Source organism: Dermacentor albipictus, chromosome 2, assembly GCF_038994185.2.
Source record: "Dermacentor albipictus isolate Rhodes 1998 colony chromosome 2, USDA_Dalb.pri_finalv2, whole genome shotgun sequence".
NCBI lineage: Eukaryota > Metazoa > Arthropoda > Arachnida > Ixodida > Ixodidae > Dermacentor > Dermacentor albipictus.
The window spans coordinates 137868698-137885499 of record NC_091822.1 but is presented as its reverse complement, the minus strand read 5'-3'; the positions used below and the strand labels follow the sequence as shown (position 1 = coordinate 137885499).

The 16802-nt window shown below is 47.5% G+C and overlaps 1 protein-coding gene across 9 annotated transcripts in view; it reads right to left on the bottom strand.

The window, feature by feature from the left end:
* The window catches only part of LOC135918587 (beta-1,4-N-acetylgalactosaminyltransferase bre-4-like), a 74385-nt gene that overhangs the window by 19964 nt on the left and 37619 nt on the right, over nucleotides 1-16802 (bottom strand). For all 9 annotated transcript variants that reach the window (XM_065452217.1, XM_070533999.1, XM_065452207.1 and 6 more), the window contains 2 exons: nucleotides 12124-12289; nucleotides 8147-8379 (listed from right to left, as the gene is read on the bottom strand). In XM_065452217.1, coding sequence (XP_065308289.1) covers nucleotides 8147-8379; nucleotides 12124-12289 — 399 coding nt within the window. The remainder of the gene's footprint in view (nucleotides 1-8146; nucleotides 8380-12123; nucleotides 12290-16802) is intronic.

Below are 16802 nucleotides of genomic sequence, written 5' to 3'. Positions count from 1 at the left end.
TATAACCCATGTTCAGCTAGCAAATTAAGGTAATCAGTTACAGTTCTTTGAGACTCTTGGAAGATATCTATATTTATATCGCCTACTAAAATCAGGTGTTTCTCGTTCATATACCTATTTAGTAAAAGCTGCAGTTCCTCGATATATTTGTGTGTATTCAAGTTTGGCGGCCGATAGATAATACACAGAGTGTACGTAGTGTCAACTTTACTAATCGACAAGTTGAGCAGCTCGGCATTATCAAATTTTACCTCAATACTGTATGACAACCAGCTATCTTTCACAAACACCAAAACACCTCCACCTTTCCTATTTTCCCGACATACGGCATATTGCGAGTAGCCTCTGAGGCAATACAAACTTAACCTTTCCGCTGTAATGTTGATTTCAGACAGCGCAATGACATCCACATCAGGCATTGTTTGCAAATACGGACACAAGTGATCCCAATTTTTCTGCAGGCTACGAATGTTCACGTGTAGTAATTTTAGCTCTTCATGCAGTGTTTCTTCCCTTAATGTTTCGAGGATATGCTTATCCCATTCGCTGAAGGATTCAAATGACCCCATTAGTTTATTTTTGCAAGATCAGCCACGCTATTGACACTAATTACATTAGAACCTGCTTCCTTCCTGACCAACACCTTGCCGTTCTTTGTCCAGACAAATCTGTACCCTTTCTCTTTCGCCAGCTGTCGAGTCTGCCAAAATAAGTGTCCTTGGATTTTGGTCAGATTATCATTCAGGAATATTTTCTCAGCCCTGAGAGTGTTCTTTTTGGATATCCAGAGATCTTTGGTTGCTTGGTCGTTGAATCTGACAATAATTGGTGTGATTTTGCCTTGACGTGGTTTCAACCTGTGCGCTGCTTCCAAGGAATGTCGTTCTAGCGCCGGAATGTCAAGTTTATTGCTAAGGTTCACCAAGACCTGAAATAGGTCTTCCTTTGGCGATTCGGGAATGCCATGAATCTCGCCATTTTTCCGGCGCGAGTACAGCTCTGCTATTTCGATGCTATCTCTTATGCGAGCAACTTCAGCATCCTTTTCAGTAAACCGTTTCTCAAGTTCCTCGGTTTTCGCTTTTAGTTTACAGATCTCAGTTTCCTGGGAGCATGCTGGGCTGCTGAGCACGAGGTCGCGGGATCGAATCCCGGCCACGGCGGCCGCATTTCGATGGGGGCGAAATGCGAAAACACCCGTGTACTTATATTTAAGTGCACGTTAAAGAACCCCAGGTGGTCAAAATTTCCGGAGTCCTCCACTACGGCGTGCCTCATAATCAGAAAGTGGTTTTGGCACGTAAAACCCCAAATATTATTATTATTATTCCTGGGAGACGATTTTGGCAAGAAGTTCATCATACTTTTTTGACAGCAGTTCCATGAAGCTTTCTATTGATTTCGTCGTTACGTTTTGCTTGTCAACTTTCTTATCAACGCTATCTAACTTGCACAAAACTTTGACTCCATCCTGGTCAGTTTCGAAGGCTCAAGGGTCCCCTTCTACATTGACTACCTCCGCACAGACCTCCGCTGCCGACCATATCGACAAAAAGTGGAGGCGTGTACTAAGTGCCGGCAGCTTGGCCATCGCCAAGACGTCTGCCCCAATGTGACCATATGTCTATGCCCAAAATGCGGCATGCCAGATCCTCCTCAGGACCACAGCTGTACTCCCACTTGCATCATCTGCACCGGAACACACGAGACTGGTTCCTCAGAGTGCAAACTTCGCTACAAACCACGGACACCACCCCCGGCACCTCCAGAATCTAAACTGCCACTTCCGGCCAGGAACGCTGTACAGGCCCCCCATCAACGCACTGGACCAGAGACGCCGCACAGCAGCCGCCGCAAGAACACTGCAGCATCGGCGCAGCTCCCATCATCGAAGCAAGCTTGGCCTCCGCTTGCCCCACGCAACGAGGAGACACCGCCCATCAACCATAAAAAGGTGAGCTGGGCAGGAGTAGTCTCCCACAATAGTAGCTCCTCACAATATGCCGATAGCTCTCTCATCAAATACTTGCTAAATCAGAACGAAATGCTTAAAAACGAAATCAAGCAGCTCAAAGCAATGCTCCACCCCCCCATCGATATCACTGACACTCCTGTTGCTACTTCCAAACCACTCCCACAAACGCTTGCGCCCACACTCACACGTCCTCCGACAGAATGCATGGACACACTTGCATCCACTGCTACGCCGGAAGCCGTAACTCCAATGCTGCCTTCATCACACACGCAGCCCCCACCCGCAAAAAGGAAGAATGCCGAAATAACAGACACTGAGAACACCGTTGAAAACGCCATATTTGTCCTCACTGACCGCATGGACATTCTGGAAAACAAACTTGTTGCCCTTGAAAATCGACTACAGAGCAAGCTTGATTCATTTATTTGTGAGGCATCTGCACAGTTTTGCCGGTTTCAAGAGCTAATCGACAGCTGGGGAAGACGCTCCGCGACGTCCCAAATTCCCGTCCTTCAAAATGACAATGATGATGAAGCCAGCCCGTAGTCTAGTCATCTGGCAGTGGAACTGCAGAGGGTTCCGCAACAAGCGCGCATCTCTAACACTATTTCTACAGAGTCTTAACGAGCTCCCTGACATTATAGCCTTGCAGGAAACACACGGGAAAATCACGCTACCTGGATACAATACGTTTCAAGACCCTCACATAGACAAGCCCAACACTGCCATACTTGCAAGGCGACATCTTTCTGTTAAATGGGACACATTCAGCAGTACTGAAATCCCCCACGATTTCATCAAAATTCTACCTCAACGCCACACCCAACCCACCCTATGCGTGTTGAATGTTTATAGCCCTCCCAATGCTCGACACCACCGCTTTGAGAACATGCTTGCCCAGGCCAAAGCTAACGCCAATAAACAGCCGCTAGTCGTAACGGGCGACTTCAATGCCCCCCATCAAATGTGGGGCCACTCCGCATCCACTCCTAAGGGAAGAGCTCTATGGCAGCACATACAAAATCAAGGTTTCACCATCTACAATGACTTCACTCTTCCTACCCGGCTAGGAAATAGCGTCAGTAGGGATACATCCCCCGACCTCACCTTAACACACCGCATCACTCAGGCGACGTGGCAAAACCTTCAAAACAACTTGGGAAGCGACCATTACATCCTTGAACTCCGTGTAGATTTTAAGCACAGACCGTTAGCCACGAAACCACTAAGGCTTACGAATTGGACAGAATTCAGAAAATGTCGCTGCAACACTAATGAAGAAACCATTACCGACATTGATCAATGGGCGAACGCCTTGCAAGCAGACGTAGAGGCCCATACCACCACTCTCCCGCTAGACACACCCTTGGCCACAATTGACTCCAAGCTACTACACATGTGGGAAGCGAAGCAAGCTTTACTTCGGAAATGGCTAACAGCACGTTACAATCGTAAACTCCGAATCCGAATCGCCAAATTAGACTATCAGATCCAACAATATGCTATCAAATTGGCGGCGCAGCAATGGACTCAGGTTTGCGAAGGAGCGCATGGTACTCTCAGCACTAAAAAGACTTGGCAACTGCTCCGGCACCTGCTTGACCCCACCACGTCTAAGACGCACAACAACCACCAGATGAATAAACTGCTGCATGAACATGCAGCCGACCTGCCGACCATGTTCAGCAACCTGGCTTCCAAACATATGCCCCCTTCTACGCAAATACCCATGCCTGACTATGCTGGTGAACCCAATGAGGAGCTTTGCAGCCCCATCACAGAAGCGGAGGTTCGACATGACCTCAACCAAGTGCGAACCACCACGGCACCAGGCCCAGACTCTGTGACTAATAAAACGCTTCGAAACCTCGATGAGCTATCCATAAGCAAACTCACCGAGTATTACAACCACTGTCTCGAAGAGGGAGAGATACCCCAACAATGGAAAGCAGCCAAAGTGATCTTCATTCCAAAGCCGAATAAGCCAATTCACATTGATAACTTCCGTCCAATTTCTCTGACTTCATGCATAGGGAAGATCTTGGAGCACGTAATCCACCTACGCCTCTCCAAATACATCGAACATAATCACTTGTTCCCTTCGGAAATGACAGGCTTCCGCAAATCTCTTTCTTGTCAGGATGTCATGTTAAGGCTCAAAGAAGACATTATCGAACCGAGCGACGCACGTGACACACAAGCGTTGCTCGGCCTCGACCTCAAAGGCGCCTTCAACAACGTGTCCCACTTGGCCATACTACGCGAACTTAGCAGTATAAACTGCGGGGACCGAATCTACAGCTATATACGCAGCTTCCTCACGAAGCGCACTGCGACGCTACAATTAGGCAGCGAAAAATCTGGCCAAATAAGTTTAGGAAGCACTGGCACGCCCCAAGGGGCAGTACTTTCTCCCCTCCTCTTCAATTTGGCTATGCGACCTTTAGCTTTCACTCTCAAGAAGATTCCTGACCTCCGATTCACACTGTACGCGGATGATATTACGCTGTGGATGACCGGAGGTTCTGACGGGCACATCCAAGACACCCTCCAAGCCGCAATTGATCAGGTCGAGCAAGTGGGTCACGAGTTGAATCTCAGGTGCTCCCCCACCAAATCACAGCTTCTCCTTCTACGCCCCACAAGACGCTTCAGGAGTTCACCCCCGAATATCCAACTCACGATTGAAGGGCACCCTATACCCCAAGTAGACAGGATAAGGGTCCTAGGATTACACCTCCAATGCAACCGAGCAAATCAGCATACCTTGCAAACACTACAAACAACGGTAGATAATACGCTCCGCCTGATAGGGAGGATCTCCAACAAACACGGAGGGCTTCGAGAGAAGGAACTAATTGAGCTAATCAAGGCTTTTGTCTTAAGCAAAATCACCTTCGCACTACCGTATCTCTCACTCTCTAGGCAGGAAGAGGATACTGTGAATTGCTTGATTCGCAAGATACACAAAGTCGCTCTTGGTGTGCCAATTAGAGCATCCACACAAAGGGTGATGGCCACCGCCACACTAAATACCCTTCAAGAATTAACCGAAGCCCATCTATCATCACAATACCATAGACTCACCACAACTGAAGCTGGGCGCGAGATCCTGAGGCAACTTCATCGTGCTCCACCATTCAACGAGAGCAGGCGACATCAACTTCCTCCGAACATACATGGCCAATACCACATCCAGCCCCTACCCAGAAACATGCACCCCGAATTTCACGTCAAACGCCGCAAACATCGAACCAAGGCGCTACAACGCAGCTATGGACAGGCTGAAGGAGTGTACTATGTGGACGCTGCAGCCTACACCCCTAACCATCGTTATGCTGTAGCGGTCGTAGACAACCAGGGCAACACTGTTTGTTCAGCATCAGTCAAGACCACCTCGGCGGGTGACGCGGAAGAGGCCGCCATTGCACTTGCATCGGGGCTACCCGATTGCGACGTCATTATTAGTGACTCTAAGACTGCTATCCGGAACTTCAGTAGCGGCTACATTAACAACCTCGCGCACTCTCTGCTTGTAGCTCACCCACCAGAAAAGGACATCGCTCTCGTATGGGCTCCAGCACATCAAGGACTCCATGGCAACGAAATGGCACATGCCGCTGCTCGAGGATTCACGGACCGAGTGGCCGCAAATATGGGCCTAACTCTAAAACCCAATGACTCCCAACAACACACCAATAAAGACACACTCGTCACATTCCATGAAATTTGCACACATTACAGAAACCAACGCCTATTGTATCCACCTCTCTCTGTGTCTAGAACGCGCCAAAGAGAGATACTGTGGCGACAACTACAAACTCGCACTTTTCTTACCCCGCGCACTTTGCACTTATTCTTTCCCGCCACATACCCGACACCCAAGTGTCGCTTTTGCCCTGTCCCCATAGCAGATCTCTCCCATATCATGTGGCAATGCCCCATCAAACCTCCCCCTCGCGAGCTCAAACCATTAATTAGTAGCGAGGAGCTGTGGGAGACTGCCCTGCGCAGCTCCGATCCCACCCTACAGGACCGAGTCCTGAGGTGGGCTGAGGAGGTAGCGGAGGCCTACCACGACTGGTAGACGGACTTCTAGCCACATAATGTGGTGATGGACGCCTGCTGGGACTGGACTACTTAGACCTCCCTCTCTCCCCCCGGCTCCTCCCCTTTCTTAAAAGGGCAATAAAGTTCATTCATTCATTCATTGGCTAATTTCTTATCCAAGCTTTCAACTTTTTGAGCCGCAGCACTTAGCTGCTGAGGCTCCTTGCCGCTTTCGGGGTTTTGGTCACTTGCATTGCTGCTGTCTGAATCCGAATATTCAGTTTCCTCATCTGCGCATGACTGACATTTCCAGATGTCAATGTCACCTTGTTTCATACCTTTAAATCTTTTTTTCTGAATGCCTGAGCACTTGCCCAGTTGGTAACAATGTTTACAGCGAAAACATAACAAAAACTGCTCTTTGCCAAGCTTCTTCTGGCATGCAAAACACTCTCGTTCCGCCATAACTTCTTCGAAAGGGCTAGAACACTACAATACTAAATTATTTCAATACGGCAGTCAGTCCAGTGGAGCATGAGGTACAGGCAAGTGTGTCTCATTGAGGCACAATTTTCTTACCTATAACAAAGAAAACACGGTCAGAGCTCGGTCGCTGCTCCACCGGACTGCGGGGCGTTCTTCTTCTGAGCGTCCTTTTGTAGCCCGTAGAACCCGTGGTTTGTGACGTCAGCGCCGCCCCCTTTCGCGGCGTTATCGTCCCGTTGTCATCCGCGCTTGCTTGGTCCAGATGCCCGCGCAGATATCTGCCGCAGGCCTAGCACATCGACGCTTCCATGGTCATCGGGAGATGCGGCGGTTCCACGGCTCGGAGCTATAACAAAGAAAACACGGTCAGAGCTCGGTTGCTGCTCCACCGGACTGCGGGGCGTTCTTCTTCTGAGCGTCCTTTTGTAGCCCGTAGAACCCGTGGTTTGTGACGTCAGCGCCGCCCCCTTTCGCGGCGTTATCGTCCCGTTGTCATCCGCGCTTGCTTGGTCCAGATGCCCGCGCAGATATCTGCCGCAGGCCTAGCACATCGACGCTTCCATGGTCATCGGGAGATGCGGCGGTTCCACGGCTCGGAGCTATAACAAAGAAAACACGGTCAGAGCTCGGTCGCTGCTCCACCGGACTGCGTACACGTAAATGGTCCAAGTGCCTCCGGCTGCAGGAGCAAACATTCCCTCAGATGTGACATTTCTCGTCATCCGGGCCTCCGTTGTGCTAAACATTTTATTCAATCGAGCTGGCTTCAACGGGATTGTCGCCGCCTAATTGACAAGCTACCTAGCGTACAGTTAAAAGTCATAAGAATGTTGCGTAATACATGGAATAATGGTGCAATATTTGTTCTGCTATTTACTATCATTGGCCCTTCGTATAATAACATTCTTCAATTTTGTGTGACGGCAGGTATTTCATGTGACAGCGCACAATATTTTGCAGCGTACTGCAGAGACATTTCTTGGTTAGAGTTACTCTAAGCATCAATACCCGAATATTCAGAGTATCAAAAGGCCAATTAGCAGTGACTATTACTGCTAAAGTGTTATCAAGACTTATTCGCATAAAAAATCTCAGCTACAATTGATTGATGGACTCGCAATTTCACTATAACCTTGCTTTGCTCAATCCTTTGGGTATAAGAGCTGCAAAGCAGAGGAACCTCAAAGAACAGCAATATTGGTAGAATCAGCAGTATCTTTTTAATTTTTGTTGTTGTTTATGATGTGAGCTTTAAACGCAAAGGGTAACGCCAAGAACTGCATTGACTTTTCAGGTGTGAAACCAAGCCATCACATTCTAATAACATTTGTAGAGGTTAAATACATCGGTTAACGCATGCTTGGGCATTTCTTTTTTCTTACACATTGGTGTATCTGCTTGCATTGTTGACCTTGTCTGAAGCAAGCATGTCGAGGCACTATTATGAGCTAAGTAAACCATTAATCAAAAGGGCCTTCTGTTGTCCGTGGAAGCATAGAGCCACAGAAATAAAATTAGGACTTTTTACTTTAAACAACTACAATTCTAATCATGGTGGTGAATAGCTCATTGGTGGTCGAAAACTTAGGGTTATGTGAATGCTGCTGTGCAACTGAAATAAATCCTCCATCTCACCTGCTCAATGACGAAGATACCGTAGTCTATCTGCTGCCGAGAGAGTACTTTATGGATGTTGTAGATAAATATCTTGAGGTGCTCTGCGCGATTCCTGTAGGGAACGAGTATGGCAACTCTGTGTCTGGAAGTGCATTCCTTCGGCCGGAAGCGGCCTCCTTGCATCACTTCCGGGAACTCGTTCTCCACAGCCTCGAGAGATGGCACATCCATCCTGATTGGAATGTAGCCGACTGAAATACCCAAAACGAAAGCATGCAACAAACGCGGAAATGGCAGGAAGCCAAAGCTTGCTCTTATTCGACTTCTACAGTCGGCTTCAAAAAGTACGGGATCTTGAAAAGCTGAATATTTCCGCAATCCACACACTTAGACTGTTTTACGGCTTTACAGCCTGTACTAAGAAATCGAAAAACATACATAGTGTTGTAGGGTTTACTGGCTACATTCAGAGAGTGCGCGGAAAATCAACGTTTCCTAACACCAAGCTGTCAGTGAACATTTTAAGTGGGCGTACGTATTTCGGATTTGTTCATCTACGTAAGCGAATGTTTCCTTAGTAACAACTTCACATAATTGCTTCCCCTTGCCGTAATGTGAAACGAAGCGGAAGCTGCAAGCATGTCGCACTAAACAAAATTTGTAGTCACTTTTTTGTAGCGAAGCCACAAACTAGTGATGGTGAGTTTCGCGTTGAGTTGATTCCTGTTTCTTCCAGCATCACATTCATTAGCACTCAATGGAATGCTGCAGCTTTCTTTGCGCCGGGAAAAACAGTTCTAAAGCAAAGTTTTCTTTGCTTTAGACAGAAACTCTGGGCAATTGTACTGCCAAAATTAATGACGCAGCCTGATTCTGCCATTTATAAACAGAGACAGTAATAATGCATTGTCGCTTTTATTAAAAAGTTGTCGTTGCAAATATAATAAGCATTTATTAAGCATGATGTTGATATGAAACCGCGAAAGCGTGACGTTGGCCAGTTAAAAATAAGATTACCTTCTCATTAACTAGGTCAGATTAAGTATTTAAGGTCGACGTTTGTAACAAAATATCGACTTTACCGGCAATACATTTCTACTTTAAATGGTTAGTTTCTGCTTCCTGCTGTTCTTTTTTTTTAGCTCGTAGCTCACTTTTTGCCCTGTGGGCTCCATCCACGAAGAGAGAGGTGAGAAAGAACCACACGTGTCACAGCTTTGCTCAGTTTTGCAGTTTCGCCACGTTGGTGTCGTTCGCAGGCGCAGAACAGGGTGGAAGAATATGAGAGCAGTATGAATTCAGAGAGAATGCTCGCTAATGTTGCGTGCTTTCTGAGATAGAGGGCGCGGGAGAGCGAGGTTCATTGGGTTACCTCGATGTAATGCGCCGCCGTGCAGGGTGGAGACACTGCCTTCGTGACCGCCATATTGGTGCGAGCGCAGATACGGCGGGCAATGGAACGTCGGCCGATATTCTTGTTAAGCATGCGCTTGCGACCGCCAATTCAGTTGTATAAAGGTCTTGCACATTTACTCGCACTCCTAAGCGCTTCTTGCACACGGAAATAAAATTGTGTATGCTTGCGTGCACAGATCTCAGAGGAAACTACTGTGCAGCTAGGTCCGCGATGGCCATCTGCGATGCTCATATGATCGCGAAAGGAACAGCTGGAGAATTACAGGAAGGCTGACTTACAAAAATATATGTTCTAACCGTGAATGTTTATTCACATACGCCATTTTCACTTCAAGAATGATGCGTCAGTCGCGGCGGCGATAGCAGCAAACGTGCTCGGCTGTCATCGATGAACGGGATCCCCGCCGCTCTCGGCCGACCTCAATTTAAAGCCGGTAATGAAACATCGAGATAACATGCTAAAGACAACAATAAAATTCTGGAACCCGACAGTCGCGCGCGGCTCGGATCAGTCGAAATAAATCTGGTCGCATCTCATGTCACAGAAAAACTGATAACGCGGCGTGCCGACCGCTTTAAGAATGATCAAACCAACAAAAGCAAGCTTCACGGCATTATTCTAACCACGCAATGCCTGTACCTAAAAGTGGACAGGTGCAATACTCTTATAAGAAGCAGCATAGGTGTTATGGTTTACCTCGCACATCTTGGAGTTATGATTCGCATTCCAATGTTTATTTACGCCTCACTTTCGCCTCCCATACTTTTCTCCGTTCCTTATCCCGGAGAAAGCGAAAACAGCTCATGCCTTTCATTGTCGAGCAACTTTACGCTGACTGGACTCGAGACCGTTCGCCGAGCCAAAGATACTCGGACCGTGGCCACACCCGTCACTGGCTCGAAAAGCGATTCGTGCACTAGTGCAGTACTTCAAGTGCACCGGTTTAAGAGACCATTTATAGTGTCCTTGTGTATGGTGTCCCTCCCACAAGTACTCAGTGCTTACTCTCTCCCTTTCTTCCTCTTTCTATTCCCCTTTCCCCCACCCCCAGTGTAAGGTAGCAAACCGGATGCTGTTCTGGTCGAGCTCCCTGCCTTTCCTACCCTTGTTTTCTCTCTCTCTCTCTCTCTCCGGCACACACTGGTACACAGCACCCTGGCATGTTTTTTCGACTGAACACAGTTCAATCACCCAGCACTTGGCGCACAACATCGCAGCTTCGCAAACTCCCGAACTATGCTGCTTTACCAACGCTGGAAGTAACGGGCGGAGCAAGCGACTCGCCCCAATATGGCGACCGCGGAGCAAAACGGCGGCGCGGCGCAGGCCGAAAGGTGTCACTACCCTGTACGGCGGCGCGCTACATCGAGGCACCCTGTAGCGGTCATCCATCGGGGTACCACCGGCTTGGCGTATGTGTATTATAAGAAACCACACCTAAGTGTAATGTGCAATAAAACACGTTACGAAGCGTTATTTTCTACATTCTTATTTTCTTTTTAAGTGCCAGTTATCGACTATATATGCTGAGAAAATTGTTAGGCATGTATAAATTGGCATCGAGAAAGCGAACAGGTGTCCAGGCAACTGCTACTCTCGGCGGTTTGTTGTATGTTAAATTACCACCCCATGTAAAAATGACGGATGCAAAATGAAGCTAGGAACACAAATTCGAAGCAGCCAAGCACCTATGGTAGACCCTTAGTCACGTGACAGTATGGTGGAATTAAAGAAAGGTGCATTTCAGTGTAAATGACGAAAACTTCATTTACACTGAAATGTCAAAGACTAAGTAGTACCTTCAGATTCCCACGTGATATGGTGGGCTCGAGATCTGTAGCGAAAACGCCCCGGCGCTCCACAGCTCTTAACCGTCCGGTGAGTTCGACCTGCCACAGTGAACTGTGGCAGTTCGGAGTATTTCACACTAAATATATTATTTAGCCTTCCTTTGGACCGATACTTACGTGATAATGATTATTCCATTTATACTGATCTGGTGATACACACTACGTCTGCAGGGCGGTTTTCGGAGAAAGAACGAAACCTGAATGAAGACTACTCGTGGTTACGAACCTCTTCGAGACTGTGGGTTCCCACTGCTTCTCCCGCATTTCTTATCTGCGGTTACCTTCGTAACACTTAATTGAGAAGTAGAGCTCATTGTTAGTGCGTGCATTGTTCGCCACGAAACGAAAGCTTCGTAACTCTTCCTTTAATGCTTTTTTATTTGTCGTGGTACTTTTCTTCTTGTGATAATATCTTCTATCTGTAGAAACGGAGTGTTAGCCAGTACCTTCGACATGCACCAGAATCTTTATACGCACACATACACACATCAAAATTAACAACCCATCTTGTTTCTTCGTGTCAAGCAGGTCAGAAAAATACTGAGCTCCTAACTAGATGATATTTGTTTCATTTCTTCTTGTCTTTTCTTTTTATGTATAACAATAACCGCATGACAGTTGCTACTTGCTTGCCAATCGATACTCATCCAGCCATTCTAAAGCTAGTAACAATAGGGGATAGTGGCACTTAGCACCAACAACCAGGAGTCAGATGCACAGCCGCTTACCTAAGTTAGGCGGTACTAGAGGACAAAGATTCGTTGAAGACACGTTTGCCCGCCTGCTGTCGGTTAGAACATCCTTAGGAACACCAATAACGTTAACAGATATTTCCTTTTCTTTTTCACTTGAGTTGATGACCTCCGAATGCCAAGGAAAGTGAAGCGAAGCCATCTGAAAAGTAACAGGCAGGGTAAGTAAATGAACTCTACAGCCTGACTGAATGGAAGTTGTGGGGAGGGAGAGGGGGCGGGGGTAGGGTTCACAATTTATGAGCCCGAGGGCAAATTGCTTAATGTAGTAGTTAATTCTTGGACCAAAACGGGCCTCCTCCATTGACTACTTAACATTTTCCTTTATTGACTTATTTTGTTATTTTTTATCACTGTAAAATACCTCAAGTAGACTGTGCACAGGCTTTTACATAAGTGGTGGGTGAAAAAGTGAGTTCTGCAAGTATTTGTGTTCATCTTATCAATGTTTTCTTCTGCTACAAAAGCTAACGTGATCACGCAAGCTTGCCCCAAAACAAGTCCTCTTGAAATTTTTAAGGGAGGCAAGCCTCGTGAAATAGCACTATGAAACAATTTTGAAAAGAAAAGAATTGTATATTCCAAACAATTTACTTACAAATGTGAGCCCAAGTTCAATTCATGCTACAAGAACAACGCATGCGCAAAGCAACTATCGGGACTTGAATAAAAATTGGAGGACGCTTAAGCTTCGCCTTCAAGAGTGGAACGCGACAGCGTTCCCGTCGACCCGCCAAGTGGTGTAAGACAATGGGCTACTGCGCAGTGACTACGCGCCCCGCATCGGACGCGGTGAGCGTCGAGCAACGCAGCGTTCGGCGCGGCAACGAAATGTGCGCCTGTGCAAGCGACGCACGCCTGAAACAGCTCGTTTCTTAGGCAACACCGCGTTCACTTGAGGCGCTTTTGTAGCGCTTTGAAGCATCGAGCTCGTGGCTCAGTGGTAGCGCCTCCGTCTCACACTCCGGAGACCCTGGTTCGATTCCCACCCAGCCCATCTTGCAAGTTGTTTTTTATTCATGAAGTGCCTGCTGGGATTTATCGCTCACGGCCAACGCCGCTGACGCCGACACCGACGCCGACGACACCGGCTTTTCTGCGACACGAGCTCCTTAACGCTATCGCGTTAAAATATGGAAAGTTGAGGTGCACATCCAACAGTTTCGTTCACACTTGTGTGCTGTGCGTAAATTTAAGGCTAGTAATTCTACGACATCGCAATTTGGGGAAACATAATTGCTAGACGCGCTGCTTAAACGCTTTACAAGAGACAGCATAAAGACATTCGAGAAGTGGGGACAGTCCCATAGAGCCCAGCAGCCAAGTAAACTTTTATGGCCAAGTAGGCTATATACCGAACCAATCAACTGGCGATGAAACCTGAACCACACTTGTGGTTCTGGGCGCGCGCATTTTGAACCCTAGCTGGCACGCGTTACGCCGGCGGCACTTACCGGCACGGCATTTGTTTTTGCTTGTACTGCCCAACCGCGCGCTCTCTTGGTAAGGAATAGTTTCTTTTTCTTATCTTTTTTTTTACACTGAACTAAATATGACTGCGACCGATCTTTACAAGCCCCCACAGAATCTGCCGTCTGTGCCACATGCAGATTCATAAAGTAGACGCAAGATGCATTGTGAAATTAGTAAATATTTATTTTGCTCTATATAAATGCTCGTTCCGGGCTTTTGGTGCGCTCATCCAATGTTGTGGCACCAGGTAAGCAGCAGCACTTCCCGTGTGAATCTCCTCTGGAAGGCATCAGCTGAAAAAGTAAATTGCAAGCATGTGTCGTTTCGGTATTTAGAACTTATAAGAAAATTGCGTGAGAGGCGAAACGTGTGGAACTGCTGAATGGGCGACATTGTAAATAGCAATTCACTTTTACGTACATGGCGTAGAAACTACCCGACCCATCCCAAACAACACCGTACATAAAATATGACGAAAACATCCGATTTAAAAGCATTCCCTCATTTCCTCGCCTTATTTACTGAACTTTTGGAGCACAAACACGGCTGACTGCACGTTTTCAACGCAAGTGGGCCTCAGCCGACACGATGTTTCTCTGCGTATCAGCTAGACTACGCTGGACGCTGGCAGAATGCCTTTTACTAACACTCAAGACAAATGCGTGTGTGCAAAGCCTGTTTTCAGTCATTCAAAAGGCAGAATTTCGGAGTTACAAGAACCTGGTTTTTCAGCTGCTCGGCGTTATCTTTTCCACGTACTGCCGGCGCAGGCAACCCGCTCCCATGTTATCACTATTGGCAATCGCTCGTGGTGTTTTCGACAAGCGTGAGTACCGAAAGAAGGTATGCTTTCCTGGGGGCGTCATAAAAAGCGTCACAAACTTGGCCTCCTAAGATTTAGTCAGCACGAAACTGGGTGCGTCACGATGGCCGAGCTGCTTTTCGCTAACTATGTCACAACGCCGGGTGCGGGTAACCCGCCCCAAGAGGGTGACAGAAAGTACCGAAATAAGTTACAGCAACGTTGGGGGCCAGAAAAAGCGTCACAAGCTTATCCCAGGAAGATTCAAAAGGCGCGAGACTAACTGCCTCAAAACGACCAAGCTGTTTTTTCGCAAACTGCGTCACAACGCTCGGTGCCGTAAGCCTAAATCGCTTGAAATGCAATGCAGACTGCCCCAAAAAATTCTCACCTTGTCATAGTCCAAAAGCGCTGTGGTGCTGTGTCGAAGTGCAGAAGAAACGCAAGAATACGCCTACCATCAAAGCAGACCGAGCTACATCCAAATAAAAAAGAAAGACAGACAGATGGGTCGTCGAACAGGCGAAAGCTCACATGCGTATCTGGCCTCGCGCACTTCGGTGGCGTGTCTGGCGCATGTCGCATGCATCTGGCGCGTCGGGCGCGTCATTGGCTTGTGGCTAGGTAACGCTACAAAAATAAGCCGCATAGTACACGTTCACCTATACGCAAAACTTTTTTTTTAACTTTTAGCGGGTAAGAACAAAAAAAATAAAACGCCTGTTAAGTTCATTTCACACTCTTTTTTTTTTTTCATGCTCGCGTGAGCAAACGGCTGACATCGATACTAGCATGACGTACCTCCTGTTGCCAGTTTTCGCCGAGTACCAACTCTTATTGAATTTTTTTTTTTACGGGGACAGGTCAACGACCAGCTGCGACTGCTGCTGCGTATAGGCCAGAATACATGGAGCGAATATACGACGAATAGTCGGCGTTCGACGCCCGACGGCGTACGCGCGACGCGCGGCGGCGGAGAAAACGTCGCTCGCCACCGATCTAGCTGGCGCAGAAAAGTTCGTCGGGCGTCGGCGATACCGGAAGCGGCAAACGAGCGGCGCCCCAAAGCGAGCCAATCAGGTCTCACTATCCGCCCCGACTTCCGACTAGGCTGCCCCGCTTGTCCGTGTATCCCGATCCCGCGCTATCGTTCTCGCCGGTCTCCCGCTTTTCGTAGTCATGGCATCCAAAGCGGCGCGGCTGGAATTTAACGACAAGTTAATTTCGGCTGTTCGGAAGCGTGCCGCGCGCGCCTTGAGCCACAGAACAGAGCCGCGGAGTTGGATGAGCCAAAAGTTGTTCACCCGCCCAGTGTTGCCACAACGCATAGCATCGCCGCTTTCCTTAAACTACATTGGCACATAAAAAACACTAGAAATCATTTCTAAACAAAATTTTACGCGTTTTTAGAGTGTTCCACAATTCAAAAGCGATAACAGTTGTCGTTAAAGTTTTTTTCTGTGTCATGTGTTTCACTACAGAGCATTTGCCTCGTCTAGCCACACTGACAACAACGCAGCGACTCGCCGGCGGCGGCCGCCGTGCCTTCGCTCCATGTAGCGCAGCCCGACGAACATACGGAGTCGCGCCGCGGCAGATTTTCTGCCGCCCGAACTTCGTTGTGAAAGTTCGCTCCATGTATTCTGGCCTCAACAATCACATTTACTGAAAAATCTTTCAATGTTTGAACGCAGAATATGTTCCATATCTGTAATATTGTTTATTAAATTGTTATTGTTAATACTATATCTCAAAAGGAGTCACAAATGAAGGGCCACTAAATCCCTCCTAGTTTCATTTCAATAGAGAAAAAACATTTGCTTATCTGACGCAACACTTCGAGCAGGTAACCAGCGTTCTATTAGAGTACAATACTGAGCTCCAAGATAAAAGAAACGAAGGAGGTGTGAGGTGATTAGAAAGTTGCCAAGCATATATCGTATAGGATGGGATCGGCGGGCGTATGACGGATACTTGGAGATCACCTTAGGCGGGTTCGCACTACAGTACTATACATAAAATAGACTGATGATGAGGCAGGGGAGATACCACTCCCATCTATCTTTGTCCGTGTTCTCATTTGAAGGGGCGTGCAATACATTTTGCGGGTGCTAGTTGGAAGCGGTTGGCACATGACATGGGTAATTGGTGATCACAGGGAGAGGCCTTCGTCCTGCAGTGGACATAAATAGGCTGATGATGATGACTACGACAACGACAATGATGATGATGATGATTATGCAATACTTTTTATCTATGCCGTACATTGCATCTCACATGAATGGACACAACATTGGAAATATACTGCAGCAAAAGTACTTCAATGCGTTCAGGAGAAGCAGAGTTAGCGGCATACGAACTTCACCTTTCATACCCTGCG